General features: G+C 48.9%; 1 protein-coding gene across 2 annotated transcripts in view; it reads left to right on the top strand.

Moving 5' to 3' along the window:
• Positions 1 to 18,553, top strand: part of TNR (tenascin R) — an 82,283-nt gene extending 63,730 nt beyond the window's left edge. For both annotated transcript variants that reach the window (XM_071435899.1, XM_071435900.1), the window contains 14 exons: positions 996 to 1,085; positions 1,198 to 1,461; positions 2,089 to 2,358; positions 2,459 to 2,578; positions 3,068 to 3,211; positions 3,846 to 3,965; positions 4,622 to 4,765; positions 5,378 to 5,508; positions 6,496 to 6,628; positions 9,627 to 9,778; positions 10,691 to 10,787; positions 11,533 to 11,694; positions 13,209 to 13,372; positions 13,779 to 18,553. In XM_071435899.1, the coding sequence (XP_071292000.1) occupies positions 996 to 1,085; positions 1,198 to 1,461; positions 2,089 to 2,358; positions 2,459 to 2,578; positions 3,068 to 3,211; positions 3,846 to 3,965; positions 4,622 to 4,765; positions 5,378 to 5,508; positions 6,496 to 6,628; positions 9,627 to 9,778; positions 10,691 to 10,787; positions 11,533 to 11,694; positions 13,209 to 13,372; positions 13,779 to 13,898 (2,111 nt within the window). In that variant the 3' untranslated portion in view covers positions 13,899 to 18,553. The remainder of the gene's footprint in view (positions 1 to 995; positions 1,086 to 1,197; positions 1,462 to 2,088; positions 2,359 to 2,458; positions 2,579 to 3,067; positions 3,212 to 3,845; positions 3,966 to 4,621; positions 4,766 to 5,377; positions 5,509 to 6,495; positions 6,629 to 9,626; positions 9,779 to 10,690; positions 10,788 to 11,532; positions 11,695 to 13,208; positions 13,373 to 13,778) is intronic.
• The last annotated feature ends 5,465 nt before the right edge of the window (positions 18,554 to 24,018 follow it).

Below are 24,018 nucleotides of genomic sequence, written 5' to 3' on the forward strand. Positions count from 1 at the left end.
AGCAGAGTTTATCAAAGATTTACACTTAAAAGTGCAGCAAGCCTGGCCCTGACCCATAATCTCTATTAAAAATCAGCATTTGCACAGAAATAACCATAATTTTGCTCATCCCAAAGAGCTGGGAGAGAAAAGGTTTATATCCTCCCGCTGATTTCTTCCTTCTCCTACCTTCTGCCAGGCTCTTTTTTCCAGAAAACTTCTGACACTTATTGAGCAGGGTCAAGGGGGTCCATCTTCTCCCCATCACCAAGACTGCACTGTAGCAAGAGAAAAGCAGGGGAGGAGAGTTTCCCCTCCCTCCTGACCTCTTGGGAAAGGTTTTGGTGGCTCCAGGGGATGCTGCCCCTGGGCAAGGCACAAAGAGGCTGAGCTGGAAAGTTTATGGATTTTTCTAGCTTTGTGGGAAAGATCATGAAGCACAGGGAAGAGGGGAATAAAGCCACCAGCAGCCAAGCCAAGTGACAGGCAGAGGCAAGAGATATTCCAAGGAGATAAAGCAGTGCAAGAGGAAAGGAGCTGGATGAGCTCAATTCCCAAGTCCCTTGAGAGAGGCACCTCAGGATATGTCCACCCTAAAGAACAGGGCTTGATTCAGCTCCCAGAAAGACTGCACCTTTCTCAATTAATGTGCATTTCATTTACTCTGCATAGTTTATTTCTCTCCAAGACACCAGCCCTGTGACAATATTTGATCACTTTGGAAAAAAAATATAGCTACTTTATCATTTCCATCTCAGCTCACACACACAAGAGCTTCTGTCTCACCGCCAGCAACTGCAGCAGACCTCAGCAACAACTTTTAAAAATGGCTTGTTTCTGAGCTAAAATAACCCAAATTCCCTGTCCAATGGCATCCACGGGGCTTTTTGAAAAGACTCAGCTCTTCTGCAATGTGCAGAGGAACTGCTGACCTGAGGGATACCCTGGAGAGCCCTGAGGTCACTCTGCCAGGTGCTGCTCTCAAACCCTGTTGTGTTCTCTGCCCTCCCTGGTAGATCTGGTGCCGGGAACAGAGTATGGCATTGGGATTTCAGCTGTGATGGACAGCCAGCAGAGTGTGCCAGCGACCATGAATGCCAGGACTGGTGAGTTTGGCCCCACTGCCTGCTCCAAGCACAGCTGGCTGCTATGGCTCAGACGCCCCCATGGGACAGTCTGTGCATGGGGACAAAGCTCTGCACCAACCCTCTCCCACAGAGCTTGACAGCCCGCGGGACCTGCTGGTGACAGCCTCCACTGAGACGTCCATCTCACTGGCCTGGACCAAAGCCACGGGTCCCATCGACCACTACCGCGTCACCTTCACCCCTGCCTCGGGAATGGCCTCGGAAGTGACAGTGTCCAGGGACGAGTCACAGCTCACCCTCTCGGAGCTGGAGCCCGGCACAGAGTACACCATCTCCATCATCGCTGAGAGGGGACGGCAGCAGAGCCTGGAGGCCACCGTGGATGCCTTCACAGGTAGGGAAGCACAAGCTGGCATGGGGACAAGGGCACAGACCTTGTTGGCATCTCTGCCAGCTCACTGCATCCCTGGCATTAAAACCCTTGAGCTGGTGATGGGGATGAGAGCTGGGGTCAATGTGTCCACACAGGAGCAGGTGACCTCAAAAGGAGGATGGCCCCACCACTGTGGTGGCACAATCCCTTTGGCCAGCAAAACTGAACACACTTGCTTTGCTGGACAAGACAGAACTGGGGAAACAGATAGCCCTATGCCGTCCTCTGTGGGCAGGGTGGTCTGTGTGCCCATAAGAAGAAATGAAGCCTTGAGGGACCTCACGAGGACCTCTGGCTGAAAAGTCTGCAGTCATGAAATGCAGACAACATATACCATCTGCAGTGGGACAGTTCCATTACTCACTGTATAGGTCTGGGATGGAGGATGCTTGCAGTGGAGCTGAGAAAAGCACCATTTCCCCCCTCCTGGTTCTGCCTTCTGATCCCAGCAGAGTTTCAGATCAATGGAGAGCCCAGATCTTCAGCTTTGCCACCTCTTTTAAGTATTTCCCATTCAAGCACTGGGAAAAACATGGAGGTAAGGATCTGCAGATGGCTGGAGTTGCATCTCTCCTCTCCATCTTCCAGGTGTTCGGCCCATCTCACAGCTGCACTTCTCCCAGCTGACATCCTCCAGTGTGAATGTCACATGGAGTGACCCATCCCCACCAGCAGACCGCCTCATCCTCACCTACAGCCGCCGGGACGAGGAGGAGGAGGCCCAGCAGGTCACACTGGATGGCACCCGCAGGCACACCAGCCTGACGGGCTTGCAGCCATCCACAGAGTACCTGGTGTCCTTGGTGGCCGTGCATGGCACCATCAGCTCTGAGCCTGTCGTGGGCTCCATCACCACAGGTACCACGGGCCACCCCCCAGCAGGCACAGGGGAGGGCAGGCAGGGGCATGGGGAGTGGGCCTGCCTCCCACAGCTTTTCTCTGTGGTCCATCTCACCAGGAATTGATGCACCAAGGGACCTCAGGGTGGGCAATGTCACCCAGGAGTCCATGATGGTCTACTGGAGTGCTCCCATTGCTGCCTTTGACCACTACAGGATATCCTACCGTGCTGCTGAAGGTAAGGGGCCACACCACTCCTGTTCATGCCCCGAGCTCACAGCTCCAGCCCTCCCTCCATCTGCTGGCCCAAGCAAGCCACTAGGTCATCCCCACCCAGGCAGCACCTCAGTGCCTTGGGCAAAGCCAGCAGTAACTGGGATTGGCTCCAGGGCAGAGGATGGGAAGGGACCACTGCAGCCAGCTCGGCACAGAGGGGCACACAGAATGGCCCCCAGCAGTGTGCCCTCCCCAGAGATGGTTAAATTCAGGGCTCAATCCTGAAATCCCAGCTCTCTCATCTGCTTCACCTACCTCATCTCCCTTGGCCCTAGTTTTGTGGATGATGCTGGAAAGGCCAGGCCAGCAGGGTGCTGGGCACAGAGGAGTGCACCTGCGGGCACAAAACCCAGTTACCTCCAGTGTCCTGTGTCCAGCCCTCCCAAGCCCCTCCTGAGCCCCAGGGATGGGGCCAGCCATGAAGTCAAAGCTCTTGGCTCCATCTCTGCAGGAAGGACAGAGAGCATGGCCATCTCCAGGGTTGCCACTGAGTACACCCTCCAGGACCTGCAGCCTGCCACCAAGTATGAGATCGAGCTGAAGAGCGTGCGGGGCCGGGAGGAGAGTGAGCTGGCCTCCATCACTGCATACACAGGTGAGAAGGAGCTCTTGGTGGGCAGGGAACAGCCAAACAGTGTCAGCTCCATCCTGCCCAGGGCTGGCAGTCCCTGCCTGCACTAATACCCAGGTGGCTGAGAGCAAGCTGGACCTCACACCAGCTGGATGCAAGCTGGAGATGATAAGCAGGGCTCAGAAGGGCTAAGGTGGGCTTTTGAAGTATGTCTCAGCAAAGTTTATCCCAAATATGCATGGGTAGTCATGGGTAAAAGTGATAAACCTGTGTACCAGGCACCATGAAGCCAGAAACATGCTGCTGGGCAATCATGACAACCTTTCCTAAACAGAGTACAGATTTCCAGAAATAATCCCTAGGGAAGCCCTGTCACAAGCAGCATATGCTGCAAGAATAAAACCTTCTGCTATCTCCAGACTCCTCAAAGCCTAAAGAAAATCCCTGACAAGCCAGACTGGGCATCTAGAAAAGAGTGGAAGAGCAGCCCAGGTAGCAGAATAACACAAACTACAACATCTCTGCACTCCAGCTTGGGCACACTAACTCCTCCTTGGGCAGCAGGGCAGGGCATAGAGCAATATGCCACAAGAAGCCCTTCCAGCTCATAGTCCAGTCTCCCAATGCCTCTGACTCTCTGGATCTCTCCCCCATGCAGCCATGGATGTCCCCCTGGGGGTCACAGCCACCAACATCACTCCCACCGAGGCGCTGCTGCAGTGGAACCCGCCGCTGTCGGAGGTGGAAAGCTACGTCCTCATCCTCACCCGCCGTGCAGGTACCCCAGGGCTCTGCTTCAGCTCACCTCTGCCTCTCTCCCATCCCAAAGCCCAGGGCTCAGTAGGAGCCCTTCACAGAGGGAGAAGGGAAGGAGCCCTTGCCTTGGGGTTTTATAGAGATTGTGGGAAAAATTAGATCACCCTTCAGACTGAACAGCACCACTGTTTCAGCAATAGAAGTGCTTTTTGTCATGAGGTCATATCCAGAGACACATTTTGGAGAACCACCTTGAATGTCTACCCTTGTCACAGACATGTTTTATGAAAAATCCTTTCCTTAGGATTTTTTCTCCTGAGAAGCTGAAAGGCCTCAGGAACAAAATGTAAACAATTATTATCTCCTGCTGTGGAATGCAACAGGCAGATCTGTGATTGGTCTCATGTGGTTGTTTCTGATTAATGGCCAATCACAGTCAGCTGGCTCAGACTCTCTGTCCGAGCCACAAGCCTTTATCATTCTTTCTTTTTCTATTCCTTGCTAGCCTTCTGACTAAATCCTTTCTTCTATTCTTTTAGTATAGTTTTAATATAATATATACCATAAAATAATAAATCAAGCCTTCTGAAACATGGAGTCAGATCCTCATCTCTTCCCTCATCCTCAGACCCCTGTCAACATGGTCACATACCCCATCTCATCCCTTTTTTCTTACAGTTGCAGGAGAAACAATTCTCGTGGATGGAGACAACCAGGAGTACCAGCTGACCAACCTGCTGCCCAGTACCACCTACACAGTGTCTATGTATGCCACCAGCGGGCCTCTCACCAGCCAGACCATCAGCACCAACTTCACCACTCGTATGTACAATCCCTTCCCTCACCCTTCATCCCTAGCCATGCACTCACCCCAGGAAAAGCAGCCAGCAAGGCTGAGCCAAAGCTCTTGTTACATAGCTCGTGTGGGTATAGAGGTAGCCACAAGCCAAAAGGACACAAACACCATCCCAAATACCAGCACAGGGCACAACACGAGAACACGATTTTAATCAACAAGCATCAACCATTATTTTCACTCTTTCAACATCCATCCATCCATCCATCCCTTTTTTCTGGTGATTTCCCCTGGCTATGGTTTCCTTAGCAAGACCTGACCAGGTCTTTTTTTTTGCCCAAGGCCATAGTCCAGAAGAACACAACAACCCATTTTGCTTGACAGGTCCCATAGCACATGAATTTCACAGCTGTTACCCTTAAGGTGGCACATAGGTAGAAGAGGACTTCTAGAGGGTTTGCAGAGCTCTGTTCAAGACTGGGGATGGGTGATGAGATCTTGAAACTGAGGGTGAGGATGACTTTGGGCGGTAGCTCAGTGCTGCAAGGTTGAATCCCAGTGTACTGAGTTGGGAAGCAGGGTTGAGGTGGTTGTGTGTGAGAAATTGCACTTCCCTGTGTTCCTATCCACTCTTGCAGTTCTGGATCCTCCAACCAATCTGACAGCCAGCGAAGTCACACGACGGAGCGCCCTGCTCTCCTGGGTTCCTCCCTTAGGAGAGATTGAGAATTACATCATGACCTACAGATCCAGCGATGGCAGCAGGAAGGTGAGTGAGTCCTCACACCAAAGAGCCTCAGACCTCACACCAAAGAGCCTCATTCAGTCAGGGAGTAACAAGACCATGTTAAAAAAAGCAGGAGAAGCCAAACAGAGCAAAAGAATGATGCTCAGTGGCTCAGGGAGGCCAGAAGGGCAGACACTGCTTCCTGCTAAGCAGGATGATAGGAAAAAGCAAGAAGAGATTGCCTAAGGTCAAATGTTGATGCACACCTACTGGTCTGGGCATAGAGGGTTTACCTGGAGAGATTGGAGGAACAGGGGCAATTCACAGCTTGTGAAACACAAGCAAGCTGAGGCAGGAGAATATTATTCTGCAGAGATGCTAAAAAGGCCATTTGCCCTTCCTGCAAAAAGCAAGACAGGCACAGAGAGCTAATTAATTCTGCAATACAATACATTTGATTATTTAATGAGTGTGTCCACATCTGCCTGTCTGGAGGAGCTGCAACAAACACCATCAGAAATATGTCATGGCAAACAGTCTGATTTCCTTTGCTGGTGTGATTGGCTCTCAGCAGCCAGAGGATAATAGCTTTGCAAAAGGGACCCAATAATGCTGTGTGGCACTGGCCAACAACCAAAAAATTAACATGACAGGAATCAACAGAGTCAAAACTGGCTGATAACCAGGTTTGGCCAGCTCTGTTTCTTGCACTGCTTGGGCAATCAGTCATGTCTGGTACTGAAGGCACAGGTCCCAACAGACCCAGCTGACAGAGGACACAGACTGCAAATATTTAAATCCATCTCCAAACCAGGTTGCTTTCCCCCACCCAAACCATTCTGAAATGTTGGCTGTATTGGCTGAACTCACATTTGCTCAGCCCAGGGGTTTAAGCAATCACGCACTGCTCCTCAGCCAGGCTGCAGCAGTTTGTGGCTTCCCTTCCCTCCTCACTTGCTCTTTAGGCTCCCCAGCGCTTTTCTCATCTGTTGCTCTTGGTGTCTGCCTCCTTCTGGGACCCATGTACAGGAGCTGATTGTGGATGCAGAGGACACGTGGATCCGTCTGGAGGGGCTTTCTGAGACCACGGAGTACACGGTGCACCTGCAGGCTGCCCAGAACGCCGTGCGCAGCGGCCTCGTCTCAACCACCTTCACCACAGGTGAGGACTCGCTCTGCATCCACCCAGACACATGCAGGCTGGCCCACATATCATGCTGGTAGGAATGGACTGCTCTTAGTGACCTTCCCTCCTCAGGCAGCATTCCTTCATGATCCAAAGAGGGGTACTCACAATGCCATGACCCACGGCGCTGCTTTGCTACGAAATGTTAATGGCTGAAGGAGCTATGATTCAAACACAAGACCCAGCCCAGGGCAAGGGGGTTTGAGCTTCAGACCAGGAGCCATCTACCAGGCCCTTTGCCTTGTCCATGTTCATCCTCAAGTGCATAAACAGAAGAAAAAATATTCACTAAAATCAGCAACACATATCAACAGGAATGCTGCTGGGAGAGGACCCAGCGAGTGTCGCCATGTTGTGGACATGATATCAAAGAATCAGAGTGCTTGGGTTGGAAAGAATCTTTAAAGGTCATCTAGTTCAATTCTCCTGCAGTGTGCAGGATTATCTTTAACTTGATCAGGTTGCTCAGAGCCCTGTTGAATTTGACCTTGAAAGTTTTCAGGGTTGGGGTATCCCTGGAAATACCAAGCAAGTGCATCTCTCCTCCACCACCACCAGTGGAGTCACAGACAGCAGAGCCAGCACTTTATCTAATTACATTATTCCTCCCCACTCTCATTCTGGAGCATTCACAGTCCACTAAGGCACTAAAGTAATGGGAATGGTTTTGTTTTGAAATCAAAAGCTGGACATCCACAGTCACCAGGACCCTCAGAGACAGAATACTTACTCTACCAAGAATGAAGCTTGCAAGAGAATGTCACCAGTGCTCCCATCCTCTGCAACCATTCATAACAGAAGTTATGCAAAGCAAATTGTGCCTCATCCTCTTTGAAAAGCATGGCTAGGCCAGGGTACTTACAGGCAGAATGTATCTTGCTCAGAGCTAGGAATCCAATCATGTTTTTCCTGGGCATCAACAGCACTGAGAAGTCTCCAGATGATGTCCATCAAAATTCCTCCCATCTGTGCTGCCAGTTTAATTCTCAAATTAGGAGAATTTTCTTTGAATCTGCTGTGGATACACTTCTACATCTTGGTTACATGCAAAGGTCTCTTCACCTGCATTTAAGAGGTAACAGAAACTATATACATCAACAAAAGAAGAAATGACTTCTCTAATACAGCTACAAAACATGCTTTCCTCTTGTTCTTGCCTCTTACACATGTGCATAAATCCAGTACAATTCAGGCAGGTGATAGAAAAAGACATGTAATCTTTGAGGCTGCTTGGGAGTCAGGGATGAACCTGCATGGGGGCAACTTCTCAGGTGGGATAAAGCAGCAGAAACCCACTTATGTCAGGCAAGGAGAGCACCTTTGACATCAAACAGAAGTGTCAGACCTCAGCAACGTCAGTCCCCATTGTCAGCTGATGCAGCATCCAACACACTTAACTTGCTTTGAAGATGAAGATGGGCATTAGCAACAAGTCAGTTTCTCCCCACTTACCCCAATATTGATGAGACAGAAGCAGCCAGGAGCTATCACCAAGGCAATGCAATCCATGGACAGCATCTCTCATCAAAGCATCCAGATCTGCAACTCAGTTTACTCTGGCAATGCATCAAGGCACTTTGCAGAGAACAAGGACTTGTCTTTAATGACAAAAAAAAAAAAAAGTAAAGAAAGCCACTCAGGCTTAATTTAAATTGTTTTGCTTCCTTCTGCTTACATACACATCCCGGGGTTCTTCTATTCCCCCTGACATATTAATAGCTCAGCCTCTTTTGTTTCATGTTTGCATAAGGTTCTTGGGGAATTGTATACAGATGAGACAGAAGGAAGAAACAGATACAGTATTTATAATTTATAGTGGTTTGAAATGTCTTTCAAGGTCTCCTTGGCTCTTAAAGATATGAATATAAATTAAGAAACAAGCAATCTCCACAGGGGAGCCCAAAGTGGTTGTTGTTGAAGAAGTTTCCATTGTTGGATACTATAAAATACAAACAATGTCTCACCAGGCTGTGCTACAGACCATGAAGATGGGGAGAAAAAAAGAGAGCATCTTCAACATTTGGACATAGCAATGACTTTCAAGTCTTCAGGTCACAAGGTGGGGGGAATACACCCAAGTGAGGAGCAACAGACAAGGGCTGTGCCTTGGTCCTATGGGGCACAGCACAACTGTGATGGACACACACAGCACAAAAGATCTGAGGGTCCCTCACACCTTCTCAGTTTGTTACAGAGACATCCTTGAAAACCTTATCCACATTGCCAGCTCTGCACTATTTATTCCATCATCTATACATACCAACAACAAAGAAAAATATGTATTTTATTTCCCTCTTTTGTCTTAAATAAGAAAAAAATGTTCCCAGACCTGATATTCCAATACTGCCAGAATAACTGTCATAATTAAGACTCTCCTAAACTCTGACCACAAAATAAGATGTTTCCTCATTAGAGAACACCTGTATCACAGCCACACAGCCCATACTACCTACCTCTAGCATCTCACACAGCCTCATTCCTGCTCAGCTTGCAAGTGACAATTAGCTCAGCATAAGTCCACCATCATTTCCAAGCTCATGGAGAATCAGGAGAATCCCCCTGGAATGAGTACTGTTATAAAACTTGATTAGAGCTGGCAGTCCTGAGAGGAGAACAGGTTTTTGGTATTTTCACAGCTGTCTAAATATGCTGGTGACAGCTTAAACCCCAGGGTTTCAGACACAGTGCAGAAAGATAGTCCAAGAAGTGACATCCCTCATCATTCATTGTGACATTACCATGCACCCTTCCAGTATAAGACATATGGAAGAATAATTAATATATGCACACATTTTTTTCCAGTAAGTCCTCTGAGCTCAACAGCAGATATAAAGTCTCACTGCCTCATGGAATTACTTGGAATGCAGGAGCCAAGACAGACTTTTCCTGGACTGTAACTAGTGGAGCCTGAAGCATGGGGAAAAGGTGTCTCTTTGCTTGAATTTTACCTTTGTTTTTGACTTTGCTTTTGCAGGAGGACGTGTGTTTGCTAACCCTCAGGACTGTGCCCAGCACCTGATGAACGGAGACACGCTGAGCGGGGTCTACACCATCTCCATCAACGGGGACCTCAGCCAGCGGGTGCCCGTGTACTGTGACATGACCACTGATGGAGGGGGCTGGATTGTGAGTATCCATGTGGCATGTTGTCCCCACCACAAAGTAACTGAGCCCCTACCAGCAAAGCATGGGCATGACAGCAGGCTCAGCATCACACGCTTCATTTCGCACGCTGCAGGGAATGGCCCACGCTCCGGTAATAATAGTTACACTTGGAGAAATGCCCTTTGATTTATTTGGCATGTTTGCAGTGCTTCTGGAGAGCAAAATCTGTGAGTGAAGCTGATTTATTGTTCTAGAAATGAAATTAATGGCTGGTAGCTTTCACGGGGAATGATTCACACTGCCTGCAGAAGGAGGGTGTCAGGCGTCACCCCAATTGAGTCTGCACAGGAGAACTTTAGAAACAAATGCCTGTTTGGCTTTTGAGCTGCCCAAACACTGCTTGTCTTGACGTAGATGGACTGACAGTGTAAGTAAATAATGCCATGGTGCTCTGATCTTATTCGTGTCAAACTCTTACTTACACACATTACACAAAACCCTGCTAGATGTATAGTCAAAACCAAAAAAAATGGGCTTCCTCAAATGCTGATTTCTAGCCAGTAAATTTCCCTCTCACTCTGCTTCAGAACATCCCCTTGGATATCACAGAAATAGCCAGCTCAAAGCAGAATTACATGCTAGAAAACCAGAGGCACCATGTACTAGTTAAAGCAGAAACCTTAAAGGCCAAATCCTTCCTATTTTACCATTGATTTGCTTTGGACATTATCTAATATCTCTTGTTTCTACACCTGCACATGAATTAATTGCATGCCTGCAATAACACTAACTGGATAGGCATTGCACTTTTCTCCCCTGAAAGGCACAATGGAAAGAAAAATTATTATCTTTACCTTTGTGTGTCCAAAGCCTGGCAAAGCTGTTTCTCATCTCCCTCATTATGATTTTCCCCCTGCTCTCCCTCCACATCAGGTCTTCCAGCGGCGGCAGAACGGGCTGACCGATTTCTTCCGGAAATGGGCAGATTACCGCGTTGGCTTTGGAAACTTGGAGGATGAGTTTTGGCTGGGTATGACCTTCCCTGTTTGCCTTTCATTGATGTGTCAAACTTAAGTTCCATAAGCACCGTCAGCTGTTGGCTCTTTGCCTTTCACCACATTCCTCTATGTTCTCCCTCAGACAGTTTTCCTTCTGTTCATTCCCTGCCCTTCACTTTAGGAACTCATGCAGAGGCACACCACATAAAGGCACATTGTGAAGGTTAGCAGCTCCCTAGTTTGCTCTCTCTAGGAGAGGAGGGGGTATGTATGCTGTCAGTTTTCATGGACCAAAACCCATCATTGTCCATTGCATGACTATAGGTTGCACTGGTGGCCAGAAGTCCAATGAAAGCAGGAAAGGAGTGAGTGGGAGACAGCACAGCTCTGAAATTGAGTGTGCTCCTCCAAAACCTGAACATGAGCCAAAGGGACCTGCAGCATAAGCACACTCTGGCTTGTATGGGAGCTTAACAACAACAGTAGCACCAGAGCTCAACAGCTGAATGTTCCAAGCTTCAGCAGCATGAAGAAATCTGAAGCTGGGCCTTGAACCCACTGCTCACAGACACAGGGAAGTGAAGCTCGAGTGGAGACAGAGATCCAGACCCCAGCAGTGCCAGGAGAAACTCAAACTCACCACAAGTGCTGCTGCCCTTTGATTCCTCTCCTTGCTCTCATTTCCCACTACTGTTTTATTTGCCTAGAGCTTTCCTTGTTTGTTCATGCAGCAGATCTGGGCACCAGGTCCCACAGGGTGTTTCACTGTCTCGACAGGCTTGGACAACATCCACAAGATCACGTCCCAAGGGCGCTACGAGCTGCGGATAGACATGAGGGATGGCCAGGAGGCAGCATATGCCTACTATGACAAATTCTCCATTGGTGACTCCAGGAGCCTCTACAAACTGCGCATTGGGGACTACAATGGCACTTCAGGTACAGCCTCCTTGCTAGCAAGGGTCTTGGGAAATCCTTGCAGCCTCCTTGCTAGCAAGGATCTTGGGAAATCCTGTGACTGGTTGGTCCAAGACTATAAAGGAAATCCCAACATGAAATCTCACTTGTCTAGAGCGGTGAGACAAACACCCATAGTCCTTTCTGCCTTCCTGCAGTCCATCGTGTAAACCAGGCTGATAAATCCCAGTAAGGACACTGAATTTTCCATTGGGGATTAGATATTTAATATCAGAGGCATTGCTATTCAAATAACCAGGTCAACCATCAGAGGTGTCATCTCACTTGGCAGTAGCCACAGCTGGCTATTGATGTCGTGCTGGAGGCTGTATTTATTGCCTTTCCACAGCTATGGAAAAATCTGAAACCCTCTGAGTCATTTCCTCACATAAAGGCCAAACACTGCCCAGTTTTGCAAGGACACTGTCACACCTGCTTGCTTGGTTGATTCAGAGGAGTTAGAGTTGCCCACCAGAAGAGAGTGGGCACTGGAGGGAGGGCACAGGAGATCTCTTCTTCAAGAAGGGAGAAGGGGTACAACTCTAGCCCCTTCATCTGGGATAGACATGCCCAGTGCAAGCCCCCATCATGGAACTTCCACCATGTACTAGGTGGAACCCCACAACATACCCAAGATGCAGGAATTTCCTTATTCAGTACCAGTTAGTTGCCACTGGAAGAGAGGTGACAGGAATCTTGATGGTGTGCAACAAAGCACTTGCTCTACCCTCAAATCCCAGGGCACAAAGCACCCACTCTACTGCCAAGGATGGCAGCAACAGTCTCTCCATGGCTGGATTGCACACAGCCAGCATGGATCCACTTCATATGTCCTTAGGGATTACCAAGGAGCATATTTAGAATGTCTCCTGTAAGTACATCACTCAATTCACCATATTTTACTCCGGCTTTTTTTTCACACAAAAGCAGCTGTCTAGTTATCCAGTGAGGATGAAGTTAGAGGTTTTGGTGGAATAAGACATCACACACATTCCAAAAAACTTCTTTCCATTATCCAAAGAGAGAAAAGGTGGCCAAGCATCTTGGTTCAAGAGATGAATATTTGGTCTCTGTTGAGAGAAAAAGCTCCCTTTGGCTAACAGGAAAGAAGGAGGCTGAAAGCATCCTGAAGTTATACAGCAGAGCCAAGCCTAGGGAAATCAGGGATGCCAAAATCTGGGATTGAATTAATTTCTGAAACACTGAAATTCAGATCCAAACACACACCCAAGCACTTTATCTGACAAAGCCAAGAAGTCTCTAAGATTTGCTATGGTCTGCACTGATCCTAAACAGACAGCAGAGGACCTCAGATGAGCCAGTTGTGAACAATTCCAGTTAACATTCAGTTATCCAGTTAATTCCAGCTATCCCCAGACTGTCAGCTGTTTGAGCCATTGATTGAAACGGTTACCACAAACCCAGAATATCCCAATTTCCTTGTGAAATGACCAGATAACAGACTCCATCACCTCTGAGAGCACCTCTTTCCACAGGAGACTCCCTCACCTATCACCAGGGGCGCCCCTTCTCCACCAAGGACAGGGACAACGATGTTGCTGTGACCAACTGTGCCATGTCCTACAAAGGGGCCTGGTGGTACAAGAACTGCCACCGCACCAACCTCAACGGCAAGTACGGAGAGTCCCGGCACAGTCAGGTAAGGCCTTCAAAGCCTCTGGAATCTCTTCCAGGGGAACATGCCAGCAAGCCTAGGTTAGGGCTGGGGTGCTGTGATTGGTGCACCATGGTCAGAACTGGTGGCATGACCCCACCAAAGGGAGCCACCTTCAAGCCAGCTAGGCTTTGTGCCTCACACACACTGCCATAGTCATCTGCTGTAGTGTGTTAGACTAAAAAAATTACCTACATGAAATTTGACCAGCCTTTGAGCAGTGGGAAAAAAAACAATCAAGCCATAGAAGCAGGGGAGTTGCTTGCTCCTGCAGTAGCAAGTTTTTTCTTTCTATCTTCTCTACACAAATCAAACTTTTTTCCTTCCTCTCCCACCCTAGTTTCTTGTTAGGGTTTTTCCTTACCCTCTGCCTTTCTCTCCCTCCTGGCAGGGGATTAACTGGTACCATTGGAAAGGCCACGAGTTCTCCATCCCCTTTGTGGAAATGAAGATGCGACCTTACAACCACCGTAACATCTCTGGGAGGAAGAGACGGTCCCTACAGCTCTGAGCCAGCTGAACCCCTCCTGCCTCCCACCACCTGACCTTTTCTGTCATTTGTTTGTATTTTATAATATGAAAAGGGAAAAAAAAATTTACTACTCGTCTGAGATAGCAAGCTGCCCCTCACAAGTGCTGGAGGGAACCATGGCACAAGGAAAGGCCATGGGAAAGGAAAGACCTCATTGCTTTGCATCTGTCCCAGAGAAATACCAAATTTCCAGTCTCCCTATCCCAATACTCTGGCCCTTAACATGAGAAGAAAGAGAAAGAGACAGATTTTTTGATATTTTTTTAAAAGACATAGAAATCCCCAGCAAACCCTGTTAGAAATATTTGTCACAAGGCTTGTGGCAGAAACATTCCCCACAGATACTTTGGTGTGGCCGTTTCCAGCCCAGCAATGGCCAGGGATGCCCGTCCTCTCCCTGCCTCCCTGTCCCCTCCTGGCAGAGAGGTCCCAAGCTTCATGCCATCCTGTAGACACCAACTCTTCCAGCAGGCAGAGGCCCATCTCTCCCCTATGTGCAGGCTCTGGACACCTGGGGATCAAGTGAGGATGAGCAAAGGCTCCTCCCATCCCCAGTTTTCACAGGAGAGCTCGGCAAATATCTGCATACGTAGGCAAACTGCAGAGAGTCCACAGCTCATGTGTTGGTCCCATCACAAAGTCATCCTCGTGTGCATGAGGTGTATGGGAATAAGAACTACTCCACCAGCCCCAGCCTTCATTATCCACTCCTCCAAGCTAAACTCAGCCCACTCCAGGTCCATGACATCTGCCTGGGTTATGCTGAACTTGATGGAGAAGAAAGGACTTAAATTAGACGACTTGGGAGAAGAATCCCTACTTGTGGTCCTGAAATCTAGGACCCCTTTCCTCTGTTATTTCTACATTCCATCATGCTCTCTCTCACTGAGGTCACTGGTCCCAAACAAGAGTCTCAGAGGAGGAGCAGCAATAAGAAGATATCACAGAACTGCAGCCCAACCTGAAGCCAGCAGCTGTCACAGCTCAGGTGCTCCTGTTGATGGCCCTCCATGCACACAGGGAATTATGCCAATGCAGCTAAGGGAAGACAAGTGCAAGCTGAGGAATGCCCATTTCCTTCCTTCTCCTACACTATCCCTCTACAATGCCATCACAAGAGGGACACAAATCTCAGTGCCTTGGAATTGCCAGCTCTCTAACAGGAAATCAACTGTTTCCCCTCCTGGAAGGGATTCCATTTGGATTTTGGAGCACCTCAAGGCCCTTGGAAGAATTAATAAGTTCACTCTTCCCATCCTTAACTCAAGGAAGATGGACCCTTTGGATATCTCTGTCTGTGCCCTGTTGTCATTGTCTCCACCTCCACAGAGCCCAAATGACCACCATGCTTGTCACTCCTCTCCAAGGACTCCAATCAATGCTGGGCATTGTCACTGGCCTGGTCTCCAAGAAGGGACTCATGCATCCAAGGACAATGCAGCTCATCACTGGATTTGCAGCCAAAGGAACATTACAAATGCTAAACACTGCTAATCTGGCTTTATCACACTGAAGCTGCTTTGTCTCAAAAACATCTTTCAGATGGCAACATAAAGGCATCTTTGCAGCAGCTTATAATTCAGGCCAGTGTATCTTTCATGGTCACACTCCTTAATGTTCTGACGTTTTTGGTGATGGCTGCAGAGCTGAAGAAGAGCATTAAATGGGAAACATAACCTCCTTCTCCATGGCACATACCGGCACATGAAATCACAGCTAACACTGAGGTCAAGATCAGATACATGGCCCATTCCTTCAGCTTGCAAGCTGACCTGGAGAAAGGATGCTCAGCAACATCTCATATGTAAATGAGGCATCCCTTCTTACTTCCCCTTGGCATCAAATCAGGCAACAAGTCAACCAGTTTTGGAACAGGTGAGTCAGAGGCTGCAGGTGATGGGATCTCTTGCAGGACACGGCTGCTGTCACAGATGGTGGCATGTCACGCCTCCTGAGCACCCACCCCTGCTTTAAGACCCAAACACCAACAAAAAGCAGCAGATGGAACTGATTAAAGCCTAAGAAGGCTTTCAATAGACCAGCAGAGTAAATTTTTCTCCAAACCATCAAGAATTTGTAGGAAGAAATATCCCAACAAAAGCTGTAATGGAGCAGTGGTTACAACCAGCAGAAACTGGCAGTGGATGGTGCTGTTTTCTTACCTACCCAGGAGAAAGGAAGAGATGTCATGCAAACATTTATCATTCACAGTCAAGTGAAAGGCAAGAAACCTCTCTTTTCAAAAGAAAGACTCAAATAGAAAGTTTGAAAAAAAAAATCAAAGTTTGCCAAGCTTTTCTAGGAGGTTCAAAAGAATATCCTCAAAAAGGCTGATTATTCTCTCAACAGGTTTACTGACATATATCTCTCCCTCCCTCCTCATGTCTTTCATCCTTTGTACAAGTCCTGTAACCAGGATGAGTCAGCCCACTTGACCCAGCTGCATAGTCAGGTATGAAATTGGACAATATCCAATCTTCCAGTGCTATTATACATCAGTGCTGGTCCCTGACCTCTCATGTGATACCAGCACATTGCCTTTCCATGGCATTGGTGAAAGACAGTTGCTACAGTCTCTTAAAGGAAAGATTTCTACACATCATGGTTTTCTCCTGGTGATAACCCAACCCAAGCCCAGGCACACAACCAGCAATGATGACCCAGTCATTTGTGCCATTGTCTCCTGTTCACATTGACCCTAAACAAGATACAATTTCCCAGAAAGTTATTTTTCTGTATTGCCTTATTTTTTTTTTTTTTACAAAGCTCCTGCCAGCAAATTTGTGCTTAATGTTGATGCTCCAGAAGGCCCCATAATTAAGAAGTTTCTTCTCACCCTCCATCACTGGATGAGCTAGTTCATTCTCCAGCTAGACCAGGTTTGGCCCTGAAATTCCCAGAAACCAAGCCTGGATCTGGTGCAGTGCTCACCTTGAGAGACTTAGCTTCAGCATGTGAACTTCCACTGGGCTCTGGTGGCTCCACTGCCACCCTGGGTTTATGTGGCTCAGGCTTGTTCCAGAGCCCAACAAGGAGCATGAGGCTGTTACCCAAACCACACTGTCCGCTGTGAGATGCCATTCTGTGTAACAGGAAGCAGCACATCAAATCCTTCACACAGCAACACCATGTGTGTCCATGACCCTTGCAGCCTTTCAAAGCCATCTCTTATTTCTAACCCCAAAATCCTAGAGGGAAACACAAAGGGACTTTCATCTCTTGCTCAATATTCATTTCCCTCTGTTTCCATTCTCCAAGCCCACCTTCTCCTTCACACTGCACTGAAACATAACCAAAGAGAAAAAGAGTCCTGAAAGGAAAAGCTGCTTTTAGTAAAGTGATAGCATCTATAAATTAATAATTTCAAGAAGGAGAGAGGCCAGGCTCTCCCCAAGGGTAACTGGGTTTTGGTAGGAAGGTACCAGGGAGAGTATCCACACAAAGGTTGGGGAGAAGTCTGCTTCTACTCCTTATCTTTGCATTACTTTACTCTCCCAAATTTGCCCTAAACCAGGCCACAAGGGCATCTCAAAGCTGAGTACCAGCCTAAATGCACTCTTGCCTCCTTCCCAGAGGGATGCTTACCCCAGGTGAATTTCCTGGGTGTGGAAGGCACGGCTCATGCCACCCTCACTCCCAGAGATGCACTGGTGAGGGCCCAGCCCGTGGTGTCCCCATGCCCACAACAGGCTCAGAGCAGCCTGACAAAGCACAGCAGGAGCCAAAGTACCCTCCTGGTGCCTCACCTCCATCCCAGCTCATGACCTCCATCCCAGCTCAGAGCTGCCCTCCTGCTGTGCCCCCACCATCACATCTGGGGGTGACCACATACCCCCTGTCCTGTGCCCCCCCAGACATGCCCACAAGTTTTGACTTTACCAAACACTGCCAGCAATGAACTCTCACCCCAAAAAACCCTTTAATTCATGCTTACACCCACTAACAAAGGGTTCTGTTCTGGGGCCAAACAAGAAGTCCATCCCTGTTTCTGCCAGCCAAGCACCCTGGGATGGCCATAAAACCCAACAGAGTCCCCTGGGGACCACCAGCACCTCCAGGGTCACCTTCCCCTTTCCTAAAACCCTGATGGTGGTGGCAGCTCCTTGCCCCTTCCAGAAGGGAAATTTGGGGTAAGTGGGAGGGAAAGGCCCTTCCCTTGGGAGATCCTGATGCCTAGACCTGCCTCAATACCCAGCCTGCAGTTCTTCAGATGTCAGTGGCTTCTCAGAAGGATGGTGACAGAAAGACCTAAACAAACAAACAAACAAACAGCCCCCTGTGTACAGGTGTTATCCTGGAAATGTTCTTAATATGCTAAAAAAAGTTTAAAAACATAAATAAGAAGGGAGAGCAGAGGCAACAAAATGCCTCAGATTCTGATGAACTCAAACCACTGGAACCAAATGAGGGGGAAAAGAAAAGTAAATAAATGCATAAATAAAATCTATAATATAAATAAATAATAATATATTAAACAACCTTCCCCACCCTGTAATGAAAATGTAGCTTGGAGAATGGGATCAACGCTTGTTAACCATTGTTAACTAGTATTTTTAGTCCTGACCGCTCTTAGGCTATGTATAGTTCCTTTTTTTAATGCATTTTCTATACATTAATAAAAGATACTGAAGGAGTGAGCTGTGTGCTTGTCCAGAGTGGGGTGGGACCAGGGGCCTCGTGCATCCAAGCCCAGCAACATTTCAGCCCCAACTTTATGCCAAGAAGGGACACACATCCCCTATCCCTGATCTTTGGTTATCCCATGGGGGGGATAACCAAAGGGGGGGGTTTAGCATGGATTCACATTCAAACCTGGAGGAATAGAGCAGCTGATAGACCCAGCACATGCAGTGTAACAAATAAACAGTGGGAGAAAGTTTTGGGGCAGCCCAGCTTTGGCTGGTGATCCCAGCTCCATCCTTGTAGGTGTTCAAGACCAGGTTGGAAAAAGCCCCGAGCAACCTCATCCAACCCCAGGGCTGCCTTGGGCAGAAGGTGGGACCAAAGATTCCCAAGTCTCCCCCAGCCCAGCTAAGCTGTTAAAATAAATAGCAATAATGTGGCCATGAATTTGGGTCAGCACAGTCGGTCCATTAAGCACAGGAAGGCAGGGAGCTGGGATTTGGCCTCAGCCCAGCATGAGACATTTTGCTAATAAATTTAGCTGCTCTCATGAGCTACAGAGGCTCTTGGCTCTGTAGTTTGCAGCCAGAAAAAGCAAAGCTGTGGTATGAATGCTTGGGAGCAAAGGGAAACAACCCCAAAATCTTCCGTGAAAACCAGTTGCGTGATTTAAACAGCAATCTGTCTCCAACATGATGGACACACCACCACAAAACAGATTGGAAGGCTTGTTCCAGCAGAATATACTCCCAGTGGGAAACAACAACAACAAAAAAAACCCAAAAAATCCCCAGTACTGATTAGCAAAGATCTCTAGGATGAAGATGAACTTCAGAGGATTTTGAAATTCTTCTCTTATTTCACATGAAGACTTTACCTAAACCTCTATTTGTTTAAAGTTTTCACATTCAACACGTAGCCAGACAGGATGAGAAAGCTTGAAAGAAGCTCTTCCTCCAGACCACTTCAATATTTTCTAAATTTGACTTAGTAGAGACAAAACAGGGGAGTTTTCTTGGTGGCAACTTCTCTTTCTTGCTCGGATTTGTGAGACAAAAAAGGAAGTTTGTGAGAGAGGGGATGTCCCACCTTGGCCACGACCCTTAGTAAACCAAGAGCAAAGCGTGAAGCCTGAGGGACTTGACTGTATGAACTTTTTTTGTTCTGAAGGTAGTTAGTGCCATGGAAGACCCTTCATGCAAGGCCTGTAAATGGAGGAGCTGAGGGATGGAGATGTGTTTGGGATGGGGAGGAAGGGTTACCTGTGCTGGTACTCATCATCCCAGTCTCACTGTGCTTGGCCAAGACGTTGTCTGTCACAGCACACACTGCAGTTGAAACAGCCACAATACACAAAGTATCACCATAGAATTTTGGAAGGCTTCAAGCATCTACCCTTGTTCTTCAGCCCAACCTTTTATACCCCTCCTGTTGATGCCCTGCACCTGTGTGCCCTCTGTTCCCTTTGGTGGCTGCTCAGTGCCCCTGGGCACTCCATGGCTCATTGCTGTCAGTGCTGCTCACCTGCTGCTCACAGCTGCAGCCAATTAAGGATGAGGCTCAGCCACAGCCCCATCCCCAATTACCCCAAACTGTGTCCCTACAGTCATCCAGGGTGTTTTATGGATGGTCTCTAAGAGAAGGGCAACACTTTCCACTGTGCACCCTCAGCATGGCTGGGGCCAAGTGAAGCCCCCAGGGCCTCCATTTCCTGCAGAGAATCTCACAAATAGTTCACCTGGAGGAAGCACAGTCTTCCTATTGCAAAAACCAATAACAAGAGGCAGGTGTGTATCACTCAGAGGTTGGTACCTAGAGAAGGCAGGTAGCAGGCACATGGGGAGCTGCAGCATCCTTCTGCAAAGGACACTCCCAAAATCACAGTCAAGGCCCAACTCCATGTTTCAGATGGGATGAGAAGGGAGTGAGGGCTGACAAAAGCCCTTTTCTAAACACTACAAGTTTTGATTTAAGCCAGGCAAGTGTTTTGCCCCATCACACTAAACCCTGGGGGGCTCCTGCCCTATCACACATGCCCACCACCCTCATGGCTCTGGCCCCCCTGCCCTTGCACAGCTCAGAGCCATCACCATAATCCAGACATGGTCCTGCATGTGGTGGGATCTCATATTTCCAGCCATTCCAAGAAGCATGCCTTCCCAGGCACGCCACACTCCTCTTTGGGCACTTCCAGCCACCACAGCCCCCCCATGTGCACTTTACACAGAGATATTTCATCACAGCCCTCTTACCAAAGTCCCCTTTTTGCATGAGTGATGCTCAGGAACTTTGTTCCAACAGCAAACATCAGGAGGGTGTACAAAGGTCCTCAGCAAGGACCTTGGGCACCCATCCCAAACCCAGAGCTCAAGCAACACATTTCCAACAACACATCCTGCAGCCTCAGCCCAAAAAACCCATGAGGGAAATGCTGGCCCAGAAGGACAGTGTGGCAGGAGGAGCTGCAATGGCTCCAGAGCAAGGCTGGAGCAGTTGATGAAGGGGCAGCTTTGTGCCATAGATTCAAAGCTGCTTTATCACTTAGGAGATGTCATTTTTATAGCAGCATCTTCAACATTCTCAGATTTTAATTTCCCCTCATAAGATGGCATGTGTTCATCATCCCTTTTAAAACTGTTGTTCCCATCTTTATATTTTAACTCCTGAGGCTACAGGCTCTAATGTTTAGTTATGTAGAGTGTAAAAAAATTCTAAATTATGTCTTTACATCAAATCTAAATGCAGGGATTTTAAATTTTATTATTTAAATTTTATTGATGTGTCCCCTCTCCCTGGGATGAGGAATGCTGTGAATAGCAGACTCCAGGCTTATCCCCCTTCCCTGTGATATAGCCAGCAATTTTTCTGCTTACAACTTGTTTCAACAAGCACAGAATCAGTCCTAGAATGGGTTGGGAAGGACTTTGAAAGATGATCTAGTTCCAACCCCTCTGCTATGGGCAGGGACATCTTCCACTCAGACCAGGTTGCTCCAAGCCCTGTCCAGCCTGGCCTTGGGCACTTCCAGGGATCCAGGGGCAGCCACAGCTTCTCTGGGCACCCTGTGCCAGGGCCATACCATGCTCACAGGGAAAAATTCCTTCCAGTATCCCATCTAACCCTGTCCTCTGTCAGTGTGAACCCATCCTGCCCTTGTCCTTATAGCAGCACTTGTCTCCATTCCCAGTATTTTTGGGCTGCTTTCTGCTGTCAGTAGGAACATCAAAGGATGCAGCAATCCTGCAGCAGGCTTCTCCCAGCAGCATGGCTGATCCTCCTGTTCCCAGTCAGGTTATCTCCCTGGCATTGCTCCTGCACAGGGACCAGGGCCAGGCGTGGCTGCTGACCAGCAGAGCAGAGCAGAGCACACCAGGATGTGGTGGGGACACAAACAGCCTCTGTTCACCACAACAGGCCTTTGTCCCCATGCTGTCCCCTGCATTTGTCCATGTCACAACAAAGGACGGAGTTGAAGGGAGTAACTCTGCAAACGGTCATGAGAAAAATCCTCCTTAAAAGCAAGAGAAGGAGTGGGATGAGGTAGGAAATCCTCCCTCTAGGAATTTCAGAAGGCGATGGAAACGGGCACTTGGGAGAGGAGCAGCAGAGGGGATGGGTGAGCATCAGGGCAGTACTGACCACTCCTGGGGACAGTGTCTGTCCCTGCTCCTGGTCCAATGTCCCCTGGCTGCACTCAAGTCAGGCCAAAAACAGATGGCATCTCCCTGTACCCCCCTTGGATTGGTTCCTCAGTCACAACTGCCCCTCTGCTGCCTCTATCCCCTGTCTGAGAGGAATTTACCCCTCAAAACACAGGAACCTGCTCTCCCTCACAGAGGGGCAGAAAGAGGCAAAACACCCCCAGGAGGAAGGTCATAGTTGTTTTTTCCCCTCCTTCACCCAGCACAATTTGCATTTCTCTCTCGGTTCCCTCCTGGAGGGTGGGTGAGTTCCCAACAGGCTGCCCTGCCCCAGCCCTGACACCCAGCTGCATCCTCCCCACGGAGCCCCCGGTAGCAAACAAGATGAGGAGCAGGAAGACTTTGAAGTGTGAAGAACAAAGGTCAGATAGTCCCACCCCCGGGCAGGAGCTAAGCCCCGAGGGCAGCACAGAACATTCCAATGGCTGCAATACCACCAGCCAAAATCCTCATGTGATCCTGAGCCAAGGGACATCAGCTCACCACAAATCTCCAGGAACAGCTTCCCCCATGGGAGTGGCTTATGGAGGGGAACAAATAATGAAAATAATCAAAAGACTACTATTAATTTGGCATCTGCATATCATTACAAAGCAGGATTGGCTCTCCCCGCCTGCCTGAGCTGGCTCTGGGGGAAACCAGCACTGAGGGATTGCTCCTCTTCAGCACGGGACTGAGGCACCAAAGGAACGACTGTGACAGAGGGGATGGCCTGCACAACCGGTTTTTCACCTAAAAATCCACCTTGGCAGATCAGATCCAACACCCATCCAGCATGGGAAACCCCTGGGGGTGGCTGGAGGAGGCACGAGCCACTGCTTCCTACAACTGGGGGCACTGCTGCTCCTTGGGGGCACCAGACTGTGCCCAAGCATCACTCACCTCTCTGCCCTTGCTTCACACCTTCCACAAATGCAGCCCTTGGATGCTGCTGCTGCTGACCCCATTTCCCCCCCATTCACCAACAGGTTTTCCTTCCCTGCCTTTCCCATGACTATCCTTGAGTGCTTGCAGAGGGGAAGGCAGCAGCACGCTGCCGGGACTCGCCCAGCCCGGCGCTCTCCCCACCTCCCAGTGTGTCTCCTCTCCCCCCTGCCTGCCACCAGTGCTGCCTTGTAGGATTTCCTCAGGAAGGAGTTCCTGAGGGCTCTCACACACAAAACAATCAGCTCTAAACAGCCCAAACGCTGAGCTGTAGCCTGAGCAGACACACACCACCCTCCTCCTCACCTGCACACAGGTCCCTTACGCCTCAGCTTTGTCAACAAGCATCCAGCAGTACTTGAGGAGGCACCTGAGGACCCCTCTCAATCACCACCTCAGCATTCTTCTTGTCTAAGCACCAGGGAGGGATGATCCTGCAAACCTCACTTTGGCAAGCCCAGCTGCACAGCCTCCCATGTGGTGAGTGGGCATGAGGCACCCCCAAAAACTCATCAGCTTTGGGGCATTTTCCCTAAGAGCAGCATTTGCCCCCATCCCTGCCTACATAGGACTGAGCCCCAACACTTAAGGGCAGCACCAAAACAGCCCCAGGTGGGACTAGGACAGCTGAGCCCAACCTACCCTCAGAGCTCCCCCTTCCTGGAGGGGACAGAGCCCAGCTGGGACCAAAGGAGGGAGAGGAGGGGATGAAGCAGCTTCTGCCAAAACACCAGCTTTGTGTTTGTCCTCCACTTGTGCGTCAAGATTCACCATCCCATCCCACCCCTCCTCCTGATTTTCCTCCAAAGCCAGAAAATCCATTGCTGCTGCTAAATACCAGGAGCTGCTAT

This window comes from Agelaius tricolor, unplaced genomic scaffold (genome assembly GCF_023055355.1).
Source record: "Agelaius tricolor isolate 1412-34295 unplaced genomic scaffold, bAgeTri1.0.p SCAF_11, whole genome shotgun sequence".
In the NCBI taxonomy this organism is placed as follows: Eukaryota; Metazoa; Chordata; class Aves; order Passeriformes; family Icteridae; genus Agelaius; species Agelaius tricolor.